Source organism: Sceloporus occidentalis, unplaced genomic scaffold (genome assembly GCF_023333645.1).
Source record: "Sceloporus occidentalis isolate IW3139 unplaced genomic scaffold, rSceOcc1.0.p SCAF_135, whole genome shotgun sequence".
Classification (NCBI taxonomy): domain Eukaryota; kingdom Metazoa; phylum Chordata; class Lepidosauria; order Squamata; family Phrynosomatidae; genus Sceloporus; species Sceloporus occidentalis.
In genome coordinates, this window is record NW_028317115.1 from 683,853 (window position 1) to 700,267 (window position 16,415).

At 36.3% G+C, this 16,415-nt stretch overlaps 1 protein-coding gene across 1 annotated transcript in view; it reads right to left on the reverse strand.

The window, feature by feature from the left end:
* Positions 1 to 3,714: 3,714 nt before the first annotated feature.
* Positions 3,715 to 16,415, reverse strand: part of LOC149281324 (peroxisome proliferator-activated receptor gamma coactivator 1-alpha-like) — a 38,799-nt gene continuing 26,098 nt past the window's right edge. The window contains exons 8-13 of the mRNA XM_089499417.1: positions 9,886 to 10,786; positions 9,347 to 9,442; positions 9,100 to 9,220; positions 6,259 to 6,380; positions 5,506 to 5,657; positions 3,715 to 3,818 (exon numbers count right to left, since the gene is read on the reverse strand). Coding sequence (XP_089355543.1) covers positions 3,715 to 3,818; positions 5,506 to 5,657; positions 6,259 to 6,380; positions 9,100 to 9,220; positions 9,347 to 9,442; positions 9,886 to 10,786 — 1,496 coding nt within the window. The remainder of the gene's footprint in view (positions 3,819 to 5,505; positions 5,658 to 6,258; positions 6,381 to 9,099; positions 9,221 to 9,346; positions 9,443 to 9,885; positions 10,787 to 16,415) is intronic.

Here is a 16,415-nt window from a genome sequence, read left to right on the forward strand (position 1 = left end):
ATTGTTTCAATTGCGTAATATTTCCTTTCTGTGATTCCATCTTTGGCAATGAATTGTTCGGCACAATTTGAAATTGTATTTAGTGTTTAATCGGACTGTAAAATGTTATATTAAAAAAAAAAAAAAAAAAAAAAAGGAACAACCCTTTGGTCTAACAAAGGTCTATGAAGTGAAATTTAGCACAGGGGAAAGACAGAAGTTGGACCAGTACCACCGTTACATGGATAAAACCTGTTTGATCTACTCACACCAGGTGATATGCTTCAAGCTTTTGATGCATGGTCGCCATAGAAAGTTAAAGGTGTATTTACTTTAGTAGCTAATGTGTTTTGTTCCCAATATCTGATGTGTAAATGCCCCCAAACACATATATACATTTTTATAAACACAGAGGAAACTTGCAATTGAATGAATAACTGTTAGGTCTGCCACAAAAAAAAATAAGTAATATTTTAAATCAACAAGATGTTGTTTAAGAGAGAAGCAAATTGTATGATTACTCTACTCATTATAGCGGTACAAGGCAAAATAGAATGTATTAAACAGCGGATTATAATATAAATTTAAAGGCAAAATAGGCAATGCATCTAGTTTGTTAAACACATAATATGATATACTAAAAATTGATTTCTTAAAAATAATTTATTGCTTTCAATATATACTTTTTTCTTTTTTTTTTACAACAGAATATACTCAAAAATTCATAAAAGAACAATCTGTAAACCTTTGTTTGGCGTTCACATAATTAAGATAAAATACCTGCATTGTAACTTACATAATAACAATAAAGGACAACAATTATGCGGATTAAACCTGTTAAGAGCAACAGGTAACGCGTGAACAAAGTTCTTTTTATTGCTATCTTGAGAAAAAGAAAAAAAAAAAAAAAAAGATTTTGGCGTTACATTGGAATCTCTCAGAAAAAGTAATGGCTGGTGATAAATGACATGTAGACTGCATTGCTCTATGATGTCGTGAGCCTATAACGTGGAGTGGCCAAGTAAAGTGGACATGGCTTGCTTAAGGACAACCTGGGAAAAAGGCTTGGGTTCTGAGGAAGATCTTTAGACTTCATTTTCTAGTGACAACTTGGCTGTCGTTATCTAATTTTTTTTATGTTGTTTTGAAAGGTAGTCACGGCTTATTTATGAAAGAACCACATATGTTGCAACACTGTCAAACAAGTTACTTTTTAGAATAAATTCCAAATTCCAGAACAAATTTGAATTAAATTCCAAAAAACGGTACCTGCTTATAATTTAGACCCACAGAAAACTATCAAAACAAAAAACAAATCTCATTTTTTTTATTTTATTACATTTTTTTACATTCACAGAATAATTCTAGAAATGTATTGTTTATATTTTTGTAATAGAAGCGATATCCAAAAATCCTTTACAAATTGTTGCAAAAACCATAATTCATTAACACTTAAAAAAATATTTGCAACACAAATTGGATGACGTGAACCGCACACAGGAAATTTGTTCTGACCTCAGTGGCTCTCTTTGCAAATGTAAAGCGGACATGCTTGTGTTTGAAGAGATTGGGTTCATCTGTTAACCCACCGTACGAATACCGAAATGCTTTAAAATGAAATTATCCAATGTAAAATATCAGTTTGCGAAAACGCCAATTCGTATATAATTTAAACATGCTAAAGCACAGAGGAAATTAGGGACTGTCCATATTGGACCAGAATTCCTGGTTCTGGATTAGGATGATATGGTTTGGAACCTAGCAATATAGAGGGTTTTGGGTTGGTAATCCCTACAACTAGGTCATTTTAGCAACGGAAAGTAATTCATATGGCAACTGAATATTAGAGTTGACTAGCTTCCTTAATATATAAACCCACTGGCCATATCCTTTGTAATCGGCATATTACCCTAATAAATTAATAACAAAGAAATTATTGTGTTCAGCAAATGAAGGAATGAAACAACAGTATCTGCACAGGATGTTTAACATTGTTAAAAATATTGACAAATGCCAAAAAAAAAAACAGTGTCAAAATCAGAACCAAAATTACTGGCTTATTAAACAGTGTTTAGACATAAAAAACGTACCACGTGGACATAGAGAGCGCTGAGATACGCAGCTGCTTTTTTTTTTTTTTTTAGGACAGTTTTTTTTTTTTTAACACACACACACACTCGAGCAAACCTATTGGTTAAAAATAATCAAACCTTACATTAATTCCTGACATATATTAAATTAAATTAAAACTTTAATCGCTGAGATGATTTGTAAGCCAACGGAGATGATGAGACTGACTGAGCATATAGAGGTCGAAAGGTCTTCTCCATGCAAGTGATACTTTGAAAGGCCAGTATGGACCTCCACAGACCACTTCCAAGGAAGAACTGATGAATGTGCTTAAAGCATTTTTGTGCACTCCAAAAAAACAAAACAAAAAAAACACACTGTCTTTTTTGTTTTACAATCAAATTATATATATATATATATATATATATATATATATATATATATATATATAAGCATAAAGATAGCTTCCTAAATAGATTAGTATACAATAGGTGCTTCACCTTATATAATTACATTTTAATATTTCTGATTAAGAAAAAGTTTTCAGTATTGAAAAGAAGGCTGCATTTACAGTGCATAGCTGTAACAAATAATAAAACATTGTCATACTCCTATGTACACAAAATAAAAATACTCCGTGTAACCCACTCTCTTGCCAGAGCAGCATGCAATATTTTGCATTGCCGATTCCTCTGCCAGGAAAGCAGACTGACTGTAAATACTTTATCAAATGTCACAATGTAGTGTATAAACTACCTGGACAGATATCTAAAAGTTTGACTCCTGTTAATTATGTAACAACACACCCACTCGTCAGAAAAAAAAAAAAAGAACGCTGAAAAAAGCTGTGAAATTGACCATATACAAGGCTTTTTGATACGGAAGATGAACATCATAGACCTAGGTTGGCAAATTGGTGGCTACGGCTGTTACCAGACTGTAAGCGTTGTCTACCTCGGCCGGCTCTCCGACGGCAGAAACTGCTGTCAAGCAACAGCTGGGGCCTTAGGCCATTACTCGAGCATTATTACATGGGTGTCAGAATCAAAGACGACCAGACGAGCACACAGAGACTTGTATTTACTATAAAAAAAAAGATGTCACTTCCTTGATTTTGCCACTAGGTTCCCAATAAAATAAAAAAATAATAATAAATAAGTCACTAAGGCATCGTCTATATTGCAATGTTTTTTTTTTCCCCATCAAGAAGAAGCTTCTGTTGAAATCAAACAAAAGTGAAGAATGTGTTGCACTTAAGCATCAAGCAGCTTCCAACTTTTTAAAAAATATTTTAAACATATATATATATATATATATTAATATATTTATTAGACTTTTTTTTCTGCATTTGTCTCTAGGACTGCCAAGGCTTTCATAAGTGGCTTCCACCTTCCTCATTGATGGAAAGCAGATGTTGTCTTTTGCATGGATATAACAACTGCCACCGTGAAGTAGTTATCTTCTGACACCCGTGGATATATGTGCATAACTGACAATCAATTTGCCTCTTCAGACTTCAGCAGCTTTGTTCATGTAAACCATTGTAGTACAGAGACTGTAAAGTAGGAGAAATTCCTAGGTTTGACTTTCAAGGGTTTGTTATTGATGGACGCAATGTCCGTGAGGTATTCTCCATCTTTCCATTAGGCTTGGCGTCGATGCATGTTACCTACGCAGGCTCCTCTGTGCCTCTTTGAACAAACTGTCAAAATCCAAGGAGTCGTACTTGCTTTTGGTGGAAGCAGGATCGAAGTCATCTGAATTTGTATCTAAATAAATAATAATAAAAAAAAAAGTTAAAAAATTCAACCTTGTGTGATACACCATTCTTACCATTTATCGCATGTAGTGTTATCGCAATTGGTTATTACGACATTAAAAATTCTTTGAAAGTTGTGTCTACACTTTTTTTTTTTTTAAACTAGTTAGCAGTTTTCAAAATGCCGTTAAAAAAAAAAATCATGGAATTCATGATAAGAGACAGATATCTACACCATTCTGATCTCCCGGTTTCCCTATCAGATGTAAAACATTTAAAAAAAAATAGAAAAAAGAAAGAACAGAAAATAAATGGGGTCAGTAAAAAAAACAGGCTAGATACATGCTGGGAAATATGTTTTAAGCACACAAGAGCTTTTAATGTTTGTATAAAGTTGTTATTAAAATACACTGAAAGATTGCTGAACCGTCTGAAAAAATATTACTAATATAGATACACGCTATACCATACATTCCATTTTCACGCTCTATTAAATAAGCCGTTAATTGAGATTGTGAGAATTCCCTTTAAAAATACACATTTTTCTGTTTGCTACCCATTTAGAATATACCAGTTTTGCAAAATAAAAAAAGTGCCAGGTGATAATCATATATCCCATTATCGCTTTTCTCTATGGCCTTAAAATCTTTTCCATTATACTTTTTCCAAGACTATAAGTGCAGCTTTACACCGCCGAGTAAATACTAAACAACCCCTAAATGTCAGAGAGCCGTTTAAGCTTCAGCTGCATTGTTTGAAAACGTTGACAACATACAAATTTGGAAGCAGATGTTTCTGTCCCAAAGCTGAATTGTGACATTGAAATGTGCACAGGTTGTGAGCAAATGCAAATATTGTGCAGGCGAAAGAACGAGACAAATCAACTCGGGATCTCCCAGAGGATTATCTGTGTTCCCGTTGCAAAATGAAGGACGATACTGGAGTTAATTATACAGAGGGCTTTCATTCAAATAGTACGCGGAAAGGTCTTTTGTAAACTAGGAATTGACATACGAGTCAGGACCACTTATCAGACAACTACAATTCCCATCATACAGCCTACAATCAGCGCTCAAGTCTTTTAGAATTATCGTTTTTTTACTTTATTAAGTCTAATCAGCCATGGAATGAAACAGCTGCGTTTGCTGTACTGTTCATTATAAGCTCTAATACATTATGGGGGTACAAAAAAAACCAAAAAACGTTCAGAGGTGGCTTCTGATCTCGCTGGACTATTTCTACCTTCTGGCAGGCCTACAAAAATTAAATCCTATATCACAGGCTAGTTTATTCATTTAGGCAACGTTCGCATATGTATCAGTTACACTAAGCTTGGTTTCATTTGCTTTAAATCAAAATAATGAATATTATACACACAAAAAAGTAAGCATGTTCTTGTGTGTAGAATTATATAATATCAACATAGACAGACAGACGGATAGACCAACAGGTGGACAGACAGAAGGATTTCCGTTGCAGGCTTCACCTCATCGGGTTAGCGATGAATAATTACATCTCGCCATATTGATTATGCATTATGGAGGGCTATCTCAGCAAACGGGTGAGATCTACGAGTGTCAATTTAACATTTCAATTACAATACACCTCTCTCTGTCTCTCACCAATCTCCACAGGCTCCCCTTAACATTTCCTGACCCCTTCCAAAACCAGGTGGGAACGCGTCATATAGACCATACCTAAATCTGCATAGTTGGACTTGGAAAACTGCTTTCGGTCGCAAAAGCAAAGCTCAAAGTCGGGTTCGTTAGACCTGCGCAGAGAGTAACCATTCTCGAGAGCAGCGTATGCATCACAGGTGTAGCGGTAAGTGATGAAACCGTAACAATCTCTGAAAGAAGGGATAAACAACAAGGATATCAGTATATCTGAGCGTGTGTATCGAAGTGTGTGTATCGGAGCGTGTGTATCGGAGCGTGTGTATCGGAGCGTGTGTATCGGAGCGTGTGTATCGGAACGTGTGTATCGGAGCGTGTTTATCGGAACGTGTGTAGCTGAACGTGTGTATCGGAACGTGTGTAGCTGAACGTGTGTATCGGAACGTGTGTAGCTGAACGTGTGTAGCGGAACGTGTGTATCGGAACGTGTATATCGGAACGTGTATATCGGAACGTGTTAAGCAGCTTTCACCAAGGGGCAAGAGGAACCCATCCCCTTAACAAAAGCAGACTGGTGTTATGGTGCTACATACACCAGAGCGCCAGCATCTATTTATCAGTGTGATTGTCCTGTCATGAAGTTAAATACTTATTTGTGAGGGAAGTGATCTCAACTAGCAAGACTAATAAATAAGAATGAAAGAAAATAAATAAGACTTGGAACTCAATGTGTCATCTGTCACTTCCTGTCGTACATTCTTATACACCCTCAACCCGACTCCGTGCGATTCATTCCTCCCAACGCGCCAACCTCTTTTGTAAGGAGATTCTTACCCGTCGTCTCGAAGCTTCACCGTGCATTCTTCAATTTCACCAAAAACTTCAAACCGGGCCCGCAATTCTGTCCGACTTGTATTTGTTCTCATTTTGCCAACGTAAATCACTCGGCGTTCTTCCTACAGGACACATAACATTTTTTATATTAGTAAATTACCAGCTCAATAGCTAGAGATGTGATTACTGCTGGAGGAACAAGACATGTCCGCATAAAAGTACCACAAATAATATTTTTGAGAGTAGCAGCTTCCTAAGGTAATTAACAACAGAAGTACTGGTGTCAAGTTTGAAAAGTGGCTTTATCACCATAGCAACCAAAGAACATTTACTGATGATTGGACTATCACATTGGTTGTTATGGTGATAAGACCTCTTTCAAACTTTGTTTGCTCTTTAACAAAATGTCTGTTGTGGTTTGTCTCAGACATACAGATTAACTGATATTTATACACAGACTTTTTGGTAGGAATTCAGCAACACTTCTGTTATCTCTTCCAGTTTTTAATGCGTTTAAAGCAAAATGTCTGCATTCTATTGCTTTATTTAGCTCCGCACAATTGTTATAAAGTCCACTCTGTATCTCTTTTTTATTAAAATCCGCTTCGCATAAAATTCTCCTTGGCGCACAAAAGCTCAAATAATAATAAAACGGGTCATATGTGCTTTACACAGATGGATTCAATAAGAACTAAATATTCCTGTAGGGTAATTAAATTTGGATCTTATGGACTTATTGTTCAATAAAACACATTATGATTTTTTTAAACTCTGTGTGAGAAAAGTACAGATTCAAGAACGTTCTACAAAAAAAGTATAAAAATACCCGCAACTATTCAATGTAACAAATAATTGGAATTGCTGAGGTGCCCCTTATTGTTAAAAGCTTGGGGTTTGTCAACCCAAAACTTATAAAATGATACAAAAAGAAAGACCCCTTCGGATAGTTCACTTGTGGGTGTAGGTCATCTGCTTCGAACATTGTTGTGTTTTCTTGCTCAAGTTAGGAAAAATGTTTAAAGAATCATAGAACACTATTGGCCCAGATTCTATAGATTATATGTGTATATATATATATATATATATATATATATATATATATATATATATATATATACATACATACATACATATATATATATATATATATATATATATAAAAATCCAAAATTAACAATTGCACACCAATCACCACCTTTTTAGCCCTGTGCCAAGTAGCTGCAACAGCAAATCATAAAACACCCAAAAATAGTTACCGGCACTCCAGGGACTTCTTTAAATAATCACTCGAGAAACTGCAGTTTTCTAATCAACGTTTCAGTCTGTTTATTAGACTTTCATCAGGACATATACATATGTATATATACACACACATATATATCGTGAAGGAATTCCCAATATTTATGTCTCAGATAGGTGCTTTTAAGTAGCATCTGCAGCGCTGAAGTATGACGCATAGGTATAATATGGATATTATATTAAATATCTTAGTGCTGACCTAGACTGTAAGCTCCAAGGGGTAGAGGCACTAGTAGTGCCTATACTAGCAAATATTTCCCATTCATGACAGCGTGTATATATGTGTGTATATATATATATATATATATATATATATATATATATATATATATATATATATATAGACACACACACAGTGTCATGACATATATGCTTTGATTGTCAGAACAGCTTGACAGTCCTTAGACTCTGTGGTTTGAGTGGCTGACAGCATGTGCTGTTCTGAGACACACTTAATTTTCCTTCTAACACTTTGTCTGCCATTTCAGACACTTCACTTACTCATTCCTGCTGGTTTATGAGGCATAGCCTGGCTCATATTCCAATTTGTTTGTTCTCAAAGAGACATTCAAGAGTGGTAAGCAATGCAAGGATCATGAAATACAAATAATTACTGCTGACCCCCTACCCCCTAAGAAAACACATTACTAAAAAGGGGGGGAATGGGACGGATTTTTTTAATGATTTTCTTTCCATTTTTGAAATTGTTGATATGGCACCAAACGCAGGCTAATTATTAGCTATATTATATCTATCAAACTGTAGACACTAGCTGAGAAACAATACTAAAACACAGAAAAATATTATAACGTATTTAGATGCAAGAAGGGTTGGCTTCCCATTGCAAACAAGTGGCTTGTTGATTGTCTGGCATGTGAGGAGTTAATATATTTTTGACATGCCCCAGATTGGGACCCATCCTTAATTCAGCCCCTGTGCCTTCACTTCACCCTTCAGATGATGGTGATCAGCCAGATAATGATTTAGAAGTATTGACCACATGTGAATTATGACGACATCCCATGCTAAGATACGTGGGAAAATCCATACTGTGAATATTCTTTACGGCAATGTCCTTCAGCTGCTACTCAGGCAAATTTGTCACACAGATATGTCACCTCTAAAGACAGGAACATCTGCCGAATATGTGGCTTCACCAGTTTACAAGCGGCAATTCTGCCTAGCCAAGCATTTCGACGCTTGAGACAAAGCAGTGTTTTTGATGATGGTGCTTTGCTAATATTAGACAAAATCTAACCTATTTTTATGCACGCAAAAAAAAAATAATAATAAAAAAATATATATATATTAATAAGATCTAATATTAAATAACGGAATATAAAAAATAAAATGACTTAAGTTACAATTGTCTCCCTTTCCCATAACAGTATCAATTTAATAGAATAACTATTTAAAAGGAAATCAGGTTGCAACCTTGCTTCTTCAAAATGGACAGAGGACATTTAAAAAATTTAAAAAGATTAAAAAAATCTTATAAAAAATATATAATTCTGGAGGGTTGGTCCTTAGAAAAACGCTTACAATTGCTTTTTGCCTTTGCCTCTCCCTTTGTTTAGCTCGCTCCGACTCGCGTTTCTCATATTCTTTGCGGTACTCCTCCCTCTTCAGCCTTTCGTGTTGATATTCCTCGTAGCTGTCATATCTGGGAAATGATTGACCAAATTATCCAGATGTTAAGGTAAAACATGCAAAGCAGCGCCATTCCACAACCTCTAAAATGTGATGTAGATTCCACGCAAGAATTAAGAAATATATAAAAGTTCCATACCTGGGTCTGCGACCATATGGTGACCTTGACCGTGATCGAATATATACTGGAGAATGTTTTTGGATACAATGATCTGTCTCATAGAAGCAGCAAGACCTGTAAAAATATTTTTGTAAGAAAATTGCTATTCTAGAAAATATATTTGTACAAATCACACTATATTCATACAAACCCTTCTTTAACAGAGGGCAAAAGGGGCAGATGGCCTGGGCCCAAGCATATGTAATTTTGCTCCTGCTCACAGCAACAGATATATTGTTTCTTTATCATTGTTGTAGCTATAAGGCATGCGAAGTTATGAAACACCAATTTCCAAACCATTTTAAGTCTAGCTTGGAGGGCAGAAACAAAAGCAAAGGACGGAGGAGACCAAATATTCAGATAAATACTGACACTCACAGGGGCATACACTGTGTTATTAAAAATTATAACCAACTTATTATTAAACATTTTAATTACAAGATAAATGGTCATTTAGAAAAGCTTATTAAATGTATTTCTTGCTATATACTGTTTTTGTAATCACGGGTGTTCCTTACCCTGATGACGATCTGCTGGATGGTGATCTGGACCTTGAACGGGAATAGGGCGATTGAGAGCTTGATCTATGTTTAGAAAATGATCTAGAACGGGATCTGGAACACAATCTTTGTGAAAGTAAAGAAGAAGGTGGTGATACAGAGTATCTGCTGGGAGAATTAAATGTTGAGCATGAAGGCGAGACATCAAATAAGGAATAGGACTCGGTTCCGTCCCAAGAGTAGCACAGTTTATCATTTTCATCTTCACTGTCGTCAAACAAACTGTCCATCCCTAGGCCAGTAGTTAAAAACATAGGTAGTCTAGAAAAATGCTCATCACTGAAGTCATTGTCTCTCTGTTCACCGTCTTTGTTCTCTTCCTCATAAACGGCTTGTATCGGGTGACCAAAGTGCTTGTTGAGTTCGGCGCGGATTTCCTGGTCTTGAAGTGGTTTCCTATTGCTGGTCTGAGAACCAGGCATGGTTGCCTGAAAAATATCTTTCTGGCACTGCTCTCGATCTGCATTTAAGCAGACCGGCATTTTTTTCCCCAGCAAAGAATCCTTACATTCAAGGCGTCTTGAGGCCTGTAATTCTTGAGATAAGCTAATATGTATTTCGGACTTTGAATTCATAAACTGACAGTAGTCATGGTCTCCAAAGAGTCGTAAACTAGGCCGCTTAGCTTTTTTCTCCTCCTGTCCATATACTATAGAGGTTTTGCTAAGTTGTGCATACAGTTCTGATTGTTCTGGACCTTTCTTAGTAGCGTTAATAACTTGGACACTGGAAGACTCAATGAAACGAGATTTTTTAGCAGGTGGTGCAAAAGATTTGCAGGATGACTTCGGCTTAGAAGAAGTCCTGAAGGGGTTATCTTGATTGGCTTTGTGAGGGGGGGTCGTTGGTGGAGTTAGTCCTAAAAGGGAACAAAAAAAGCTTATTTCTATGTTTCCACACATAAAATCAAGTACACATTCCCCATTGGTGTAGAAAGCACATCACATTATCCGTCACAATGCAAGCAACCAAATGATTCCCTTGAAATTTCATGGTATTGACCCCAGCAATCCACTTTGGAATTTAGATGTTTCAAGACAGATTGGTATGGCTTTATATTGTAATCAGGGTGACCTTTTGATCGCAGAAACCAGGAGGGGTGAGAAGGATAAATGTTCATGCATAACCACAAGGATAACCAATTGTAGTGTTAGCAGCATCAAGGGGATGTTTTTACTGAGCTGATGGGTTATCCTCAGCTTCAGCGTCCAATGGTTTTTAGGGTTCCTTCTACACCTCTGTAAGTAAATGAACTGCAGCAAGAGAACGTATTTTAATTTAGGCAAACTTATGTACCTAAAACAGAAAGCTAATAATGCTAAATCATTAGCTCCAGGGTAGATAAATAATACCCCCCCCATTTACTTTCTGCTCACTTTGCTCTAAACAAAACCAGATATAATTAGTCCTATTAAATAATTATGTTTACAGACTCAAAAGGCTATTTGTATTAAAAACAGCATAATTATATCCAATTTATAAAACGATTTTATTCTAACTGTATTATGCAACATTTTTTCATAGGTTTTTCATCCATGTAAGCTACTGATGAGACTTACAAAAACATCTTAACGAGCAACTCCTGCCACCCAGCCCAATCAATTTTTTAATGAAGCATTCGAGTGACACTCCAGCCATCATATGCACTAATAATGACTACGAAAAAAGGCCAAAAAAATGTTTTTTTAATGTAATACCGCAATTCACAATGCAAGTAGTGATGCCTAGTACTAGAAATGAAAACTGGAAAGCCGATATGCAGAAACAGTTTGGTTTCATATTTAGTAGTTTATGTAAGGCCGTGTTAGCCTGGATTATATTTATTTGAAAAAAATAATAAAAAATGCAATGTTGGAAAGGTAAAGAGGCAGTAAGATTCCAATAGCTATTCAATGCAGGCACAGAAAGTCTAGAAAATAAGTTAGACTTTCACATTCAAGTAACCCCAAAACATCTTGAAATAACAAAACTCTAATGAACAACCAAAAAATTATACATGTCAGTGTTTTTGGCCTATATTGGTTCCATTTCCTGTTATGGATATCGCCCTAAAGGTTAATATTTGTGTTCTGCTGAGAATGTAGGGTTTTTGTTACATGCTTTTGGCACAGAGTAATGGAAAAAAATGCTTACTGTTATTATAGGATAGCAAGATACAACACGAGTGCCGTTATGTAAGGGTGCTGCTTAACCCCTAGGACATAGGCTTTGCAACTTAACCACATTTAACCATACTTTCCCATTTTTGTGTTTAGTGAACATGTGTATTTATTTATTTATTAGGAAAAGTGGGTAACTTATAATCTAATTTTAGTGTTAAAATATTTTTTTAAATACACTAAAATTTAACACTTTTTTTCCTTAGTTTTACTTCCGTAGATGATGTGCCACTGCTGACAAAAAAGCAAAACAATTTTTTGTTCAGCAACATCCTCCGAGTACAGTGATATCCAACATACATTGGCTTTTATGTTCTGAAGGGCAAAATGCCCCCTTACATGCTGCAATATTTTTAATACTTCTGGTTTGGAAAGCATGATTTTTTTATGAGCTGATTGTGGGTATTTTTCTCCCCTTTTTTTGCATCAACTATTTATTATTATCTTTTTGTTTTACCTTATTTTGACTATAGATCTTTTTTGGGATCTTCAGAAATGTCTTGTAAGTAGGTCACTGTTCCAGATGATGTCATGGTGACAATACTGGTTATTATTGTTATTATTTGAGGGGTAACATTTTTTTTTCTCTCTGGCCTCCTCTGTAGTTAGTTAAACATTGATTGGCTGTATAGGCCTGCAAGGGAGTTATCAGATACTCCAGATATCAGTCTTTACAGATTGTAAATTTTCTGCTACACTAGCTGATGTATTTGGTGGTGTCAACATTGGCACCACCTTAGAAGAACAAACTTTGGGCATTCAAACATGCAATGATATCCCCCGTATCAAAATCCTTAGAACATGTTATTACATCCTAAGGTAGTTTGGGCCACTTTTTTTACGACGTAATAGTACACCCTAAGGTCATGAAGGTGTTAAAGAACATTAAGCGCGTCTTCATTTGTTGTCACCTAGAACTGATGGATTTATAAGGACAGGTGGCTCATGCAGGCTGCAGGCCGACAAAAGGCAACACTGAACACTGTTATCACACTAGCGCAAAGTATAGGCACCGCTCCTCTTCTGAGAATGAAATTCTGACTATGCTTTTTATCGCTGTCTATTTTCTTTTGTGAAAGGACCCTGCTGTGCACAGCAACAAATAGCTGCCATTACCGAGAATGTAATGGGTGTCAGACAAATCGCATAACACAAACAATCAAAACAATGCAGGTCATATTTCAACGGAGCACAACCTTAGCAGTATTTATGATTACTGCATTGAAATGTGCTCTGTAATAAACTACATCTATATCTCTCACACTTATGGACTGGTTTTTTTTTGCACTCAGAATCTGTTACTAGTTTCCTGTGCTCCAAAGCCATTTTATTTGGGTTAGACTTTGTAATGGATCCAGATTAGCATTTGTTTTTCCCTTATAATGCGCACTGAACAGCATCGGAAACACTAAACCTTTAAAAATGAACTGTCGGTGCGGTCAGTATAGCCTCTGACGCTTAAGGAATAGGAATGAGGTTATTTGGAAGTACATAGGACCTTCGTTACAAAGGGCTCATTATAATAATTAATATATTTTTTTTTAAAAGGCAATGCGATGAGCGTTTAATGCCTTAAAAGCAAGGCGATCATCCTATAGGTCGTCAGCAGTTGCTTGATTACAACTCCCACGATGCTTGGCCATCTAAAAAGGCAAAAATTAGCTATCCCTGCCTTAAAGGCTATGTCTGTTCCTAGTGATCGCTAGCTTCTAACCTACTCATGAGAGAACATGTAACGTGCAGCCACGGATTTCCAGCTGGTGGCCACACTTATGCCATTTGCTGCCGGTGGCCTTAAAAAGCCAGAGCCGCCTCCTCTATTTATATATATATATAATTTGGGTAAATATTTCAGTCTTTATTAGAAAGACAGCCTGGGCTGCTTAATCACCTATAGATGTAACTTTATATACGATGTTCTGGAACTGTGGAATATATAAACACATAATCTACACACATATAAATCAAATGTATGGAATAAGTAAATTTGACAATCTTGGGTCAATTACTTTGGTGACCTGAAACACAATAGAGTCCACTATATTTGCTTATCTAATCTACTTTAGAAGATACCATATCAGGAAGAATTGTTTAATTGCATGTTACTGTTTGAAGAAAAAGAAGAAAAAAGTTAAAACTTGGTCAAAAGAATCCAATTAGTAAACTGAACAATCCCCGTTCCTGACATTTACATAGAGATTTGCTTGATTAGAATCCTCACGTCAAGTTCTAAGCAGGTGTGTAAACAGGCAGAAAATCCGCTCTACAAGGAACGTGTTAAACATTGTGTTTTCTGAACTAAAACAAACGGCTGTTATTTCAAACGCTGAACATAAATACGTATTAATATTTTTGGATGAATGATGTTGAAAAACGTAAAAGCAACATCTGCTGTTAGTACAGTGAGAGTGCATCCCGATATCGCTAGACCAATGCTGACGAACGTCCATCAGGAAGATATCATCGTTCCAGACAATGTAATATGTCACAAAGTCTCATTTCACTAAGGTGAACAGCCAACCTGTAGCTCTCCAGAGAGATTTAACAACTACAAGATGATGCACGGCCAGTGTGGATAATGAATTGGTTCAGAAGGGTGGCACCTGCAAGGACTGCAATAATTCTCCAGTCCCCCAGGACCTCGGCTCTAGAATAGGATGCATTGGCCATAGGCAGCTGTCCAGTCAATGACCTCTAATGATCATCAACCAGCAAATGGTTAGCAGAACATCATAAACTGACCTTCCCTCCCCCTAATCCCACTAGCCATTGGTCATAAAGAGACTATAGACACAGAACATGCCAGTAATATGACAGTGGTTTTAAATAGACCTGATTCTACCCAATTCATTCTTCCTTATAAGATTAAAGAAAAAGGGTTCCTCGTTCTAGAATCACAAGCAAGCAGAGCATCAGTTGATGAACCTGACTAAACTCCGAAACAACAGCACCCCATGAAATCGCCTGGGCTGCGGTCCAGGTTGGTCTGCCCTGCGCCTGAGAAACAACATTTATAATACTTGCTCTGAATAAAGGTGGGGAATAAAACCCATGTATCATTGTATTTTCTATTACCTGAGTTTGTTAGCCAAGCATGCAAGCTTAGATACACTGTGTACAACTCTGTTCCTGTGGCCAATGAATCATTACAGAGCAGGACAAACTCAGGTAATACTAGCAACGCGCTTATAAACATCAAACCGCTTCCCATATTTTTTTGTTTCATAGTCGAAAGTACATTTTTATAGCTGCAAGGCACCTTTACTATAACTGGTATTAGGACAAATGTGCAGAGCGGATCTAACAACATTCCCCATGACATAGTCATAAAGGCAGCTTTTTTATTAAGCTCTTGAATTCTTTCTGGCAAAGAGTTTTGATTTAGAACTAACTGTCCGAGATTACTGTAGGATGACAATGCTGCGAAGGTTGCTGGTATCCATCAAGTCAGCCAAGTAAAAATAATATATATTTATATATTAGCTTAACTTTTAAACTAAACTTTTTCCATGGGCATATGTAAGATTGAGGGCAAACATTGTGCTTCCTCTAGGACACAAACTGGGGATTTACCCTTTTAAACTAAAAAGGAGAGACTAAGCTCTTCTGGAAAAAAAACTGTTGAAGGTGTCTGTATCGGAGTCATAGGGGAATATCTCTCTTTTACAAACACGCAATACCAGGGCCTGCCAGGTGCCTATATTTTGCTTCTTGGCATCTTTTTGTTGTCTCCAAGAAACAGGCAAAAAAAGGGGAAAAACACTAAAAATAGAAAACAATGGCTCTTACTTCACAGAAGGATCTGCAGATCTCTGCAAAGCCACAACTGCCTACCATCTTCTGCACCTTTATTCCTATTGCATCCTCTCCAAAAGAAAACTGGGGTACAGAGAATACCACTTAAATGAGCTTCCATTATAGTCTATTCAGTAAACCTTGGAATTAAATATCAGCTACTAAACTATAATCCATTGTGGGGCTGATTATGCAGGTATTAATAATCAAAAAAAATCTAATGCAAAAAAGATTTTTGTTTGGTATAAGACCTTCATTATTGGAAAGCCATTACATTTTTAGGACCCACTATAGAGAGTACCAACTTTACTTTATGAAGTCTAAGACAATACTCATCGGGAGGCTGATGCTCACTCACCCTAAAAAACCACAAAACCCATTTGTTGTATTTGTACTACTGGACTAACCTAAATAATGTCTCCAAGCTGGAAACTAAACTGTAAAAAAAAAGCAAGTCAAGAGTCGAGAGATTCAAACTGTAGTTATAGTAATTGAAGGCAAGCAGGTCTTTCAGGGCTAAGACAGTTTGAACCT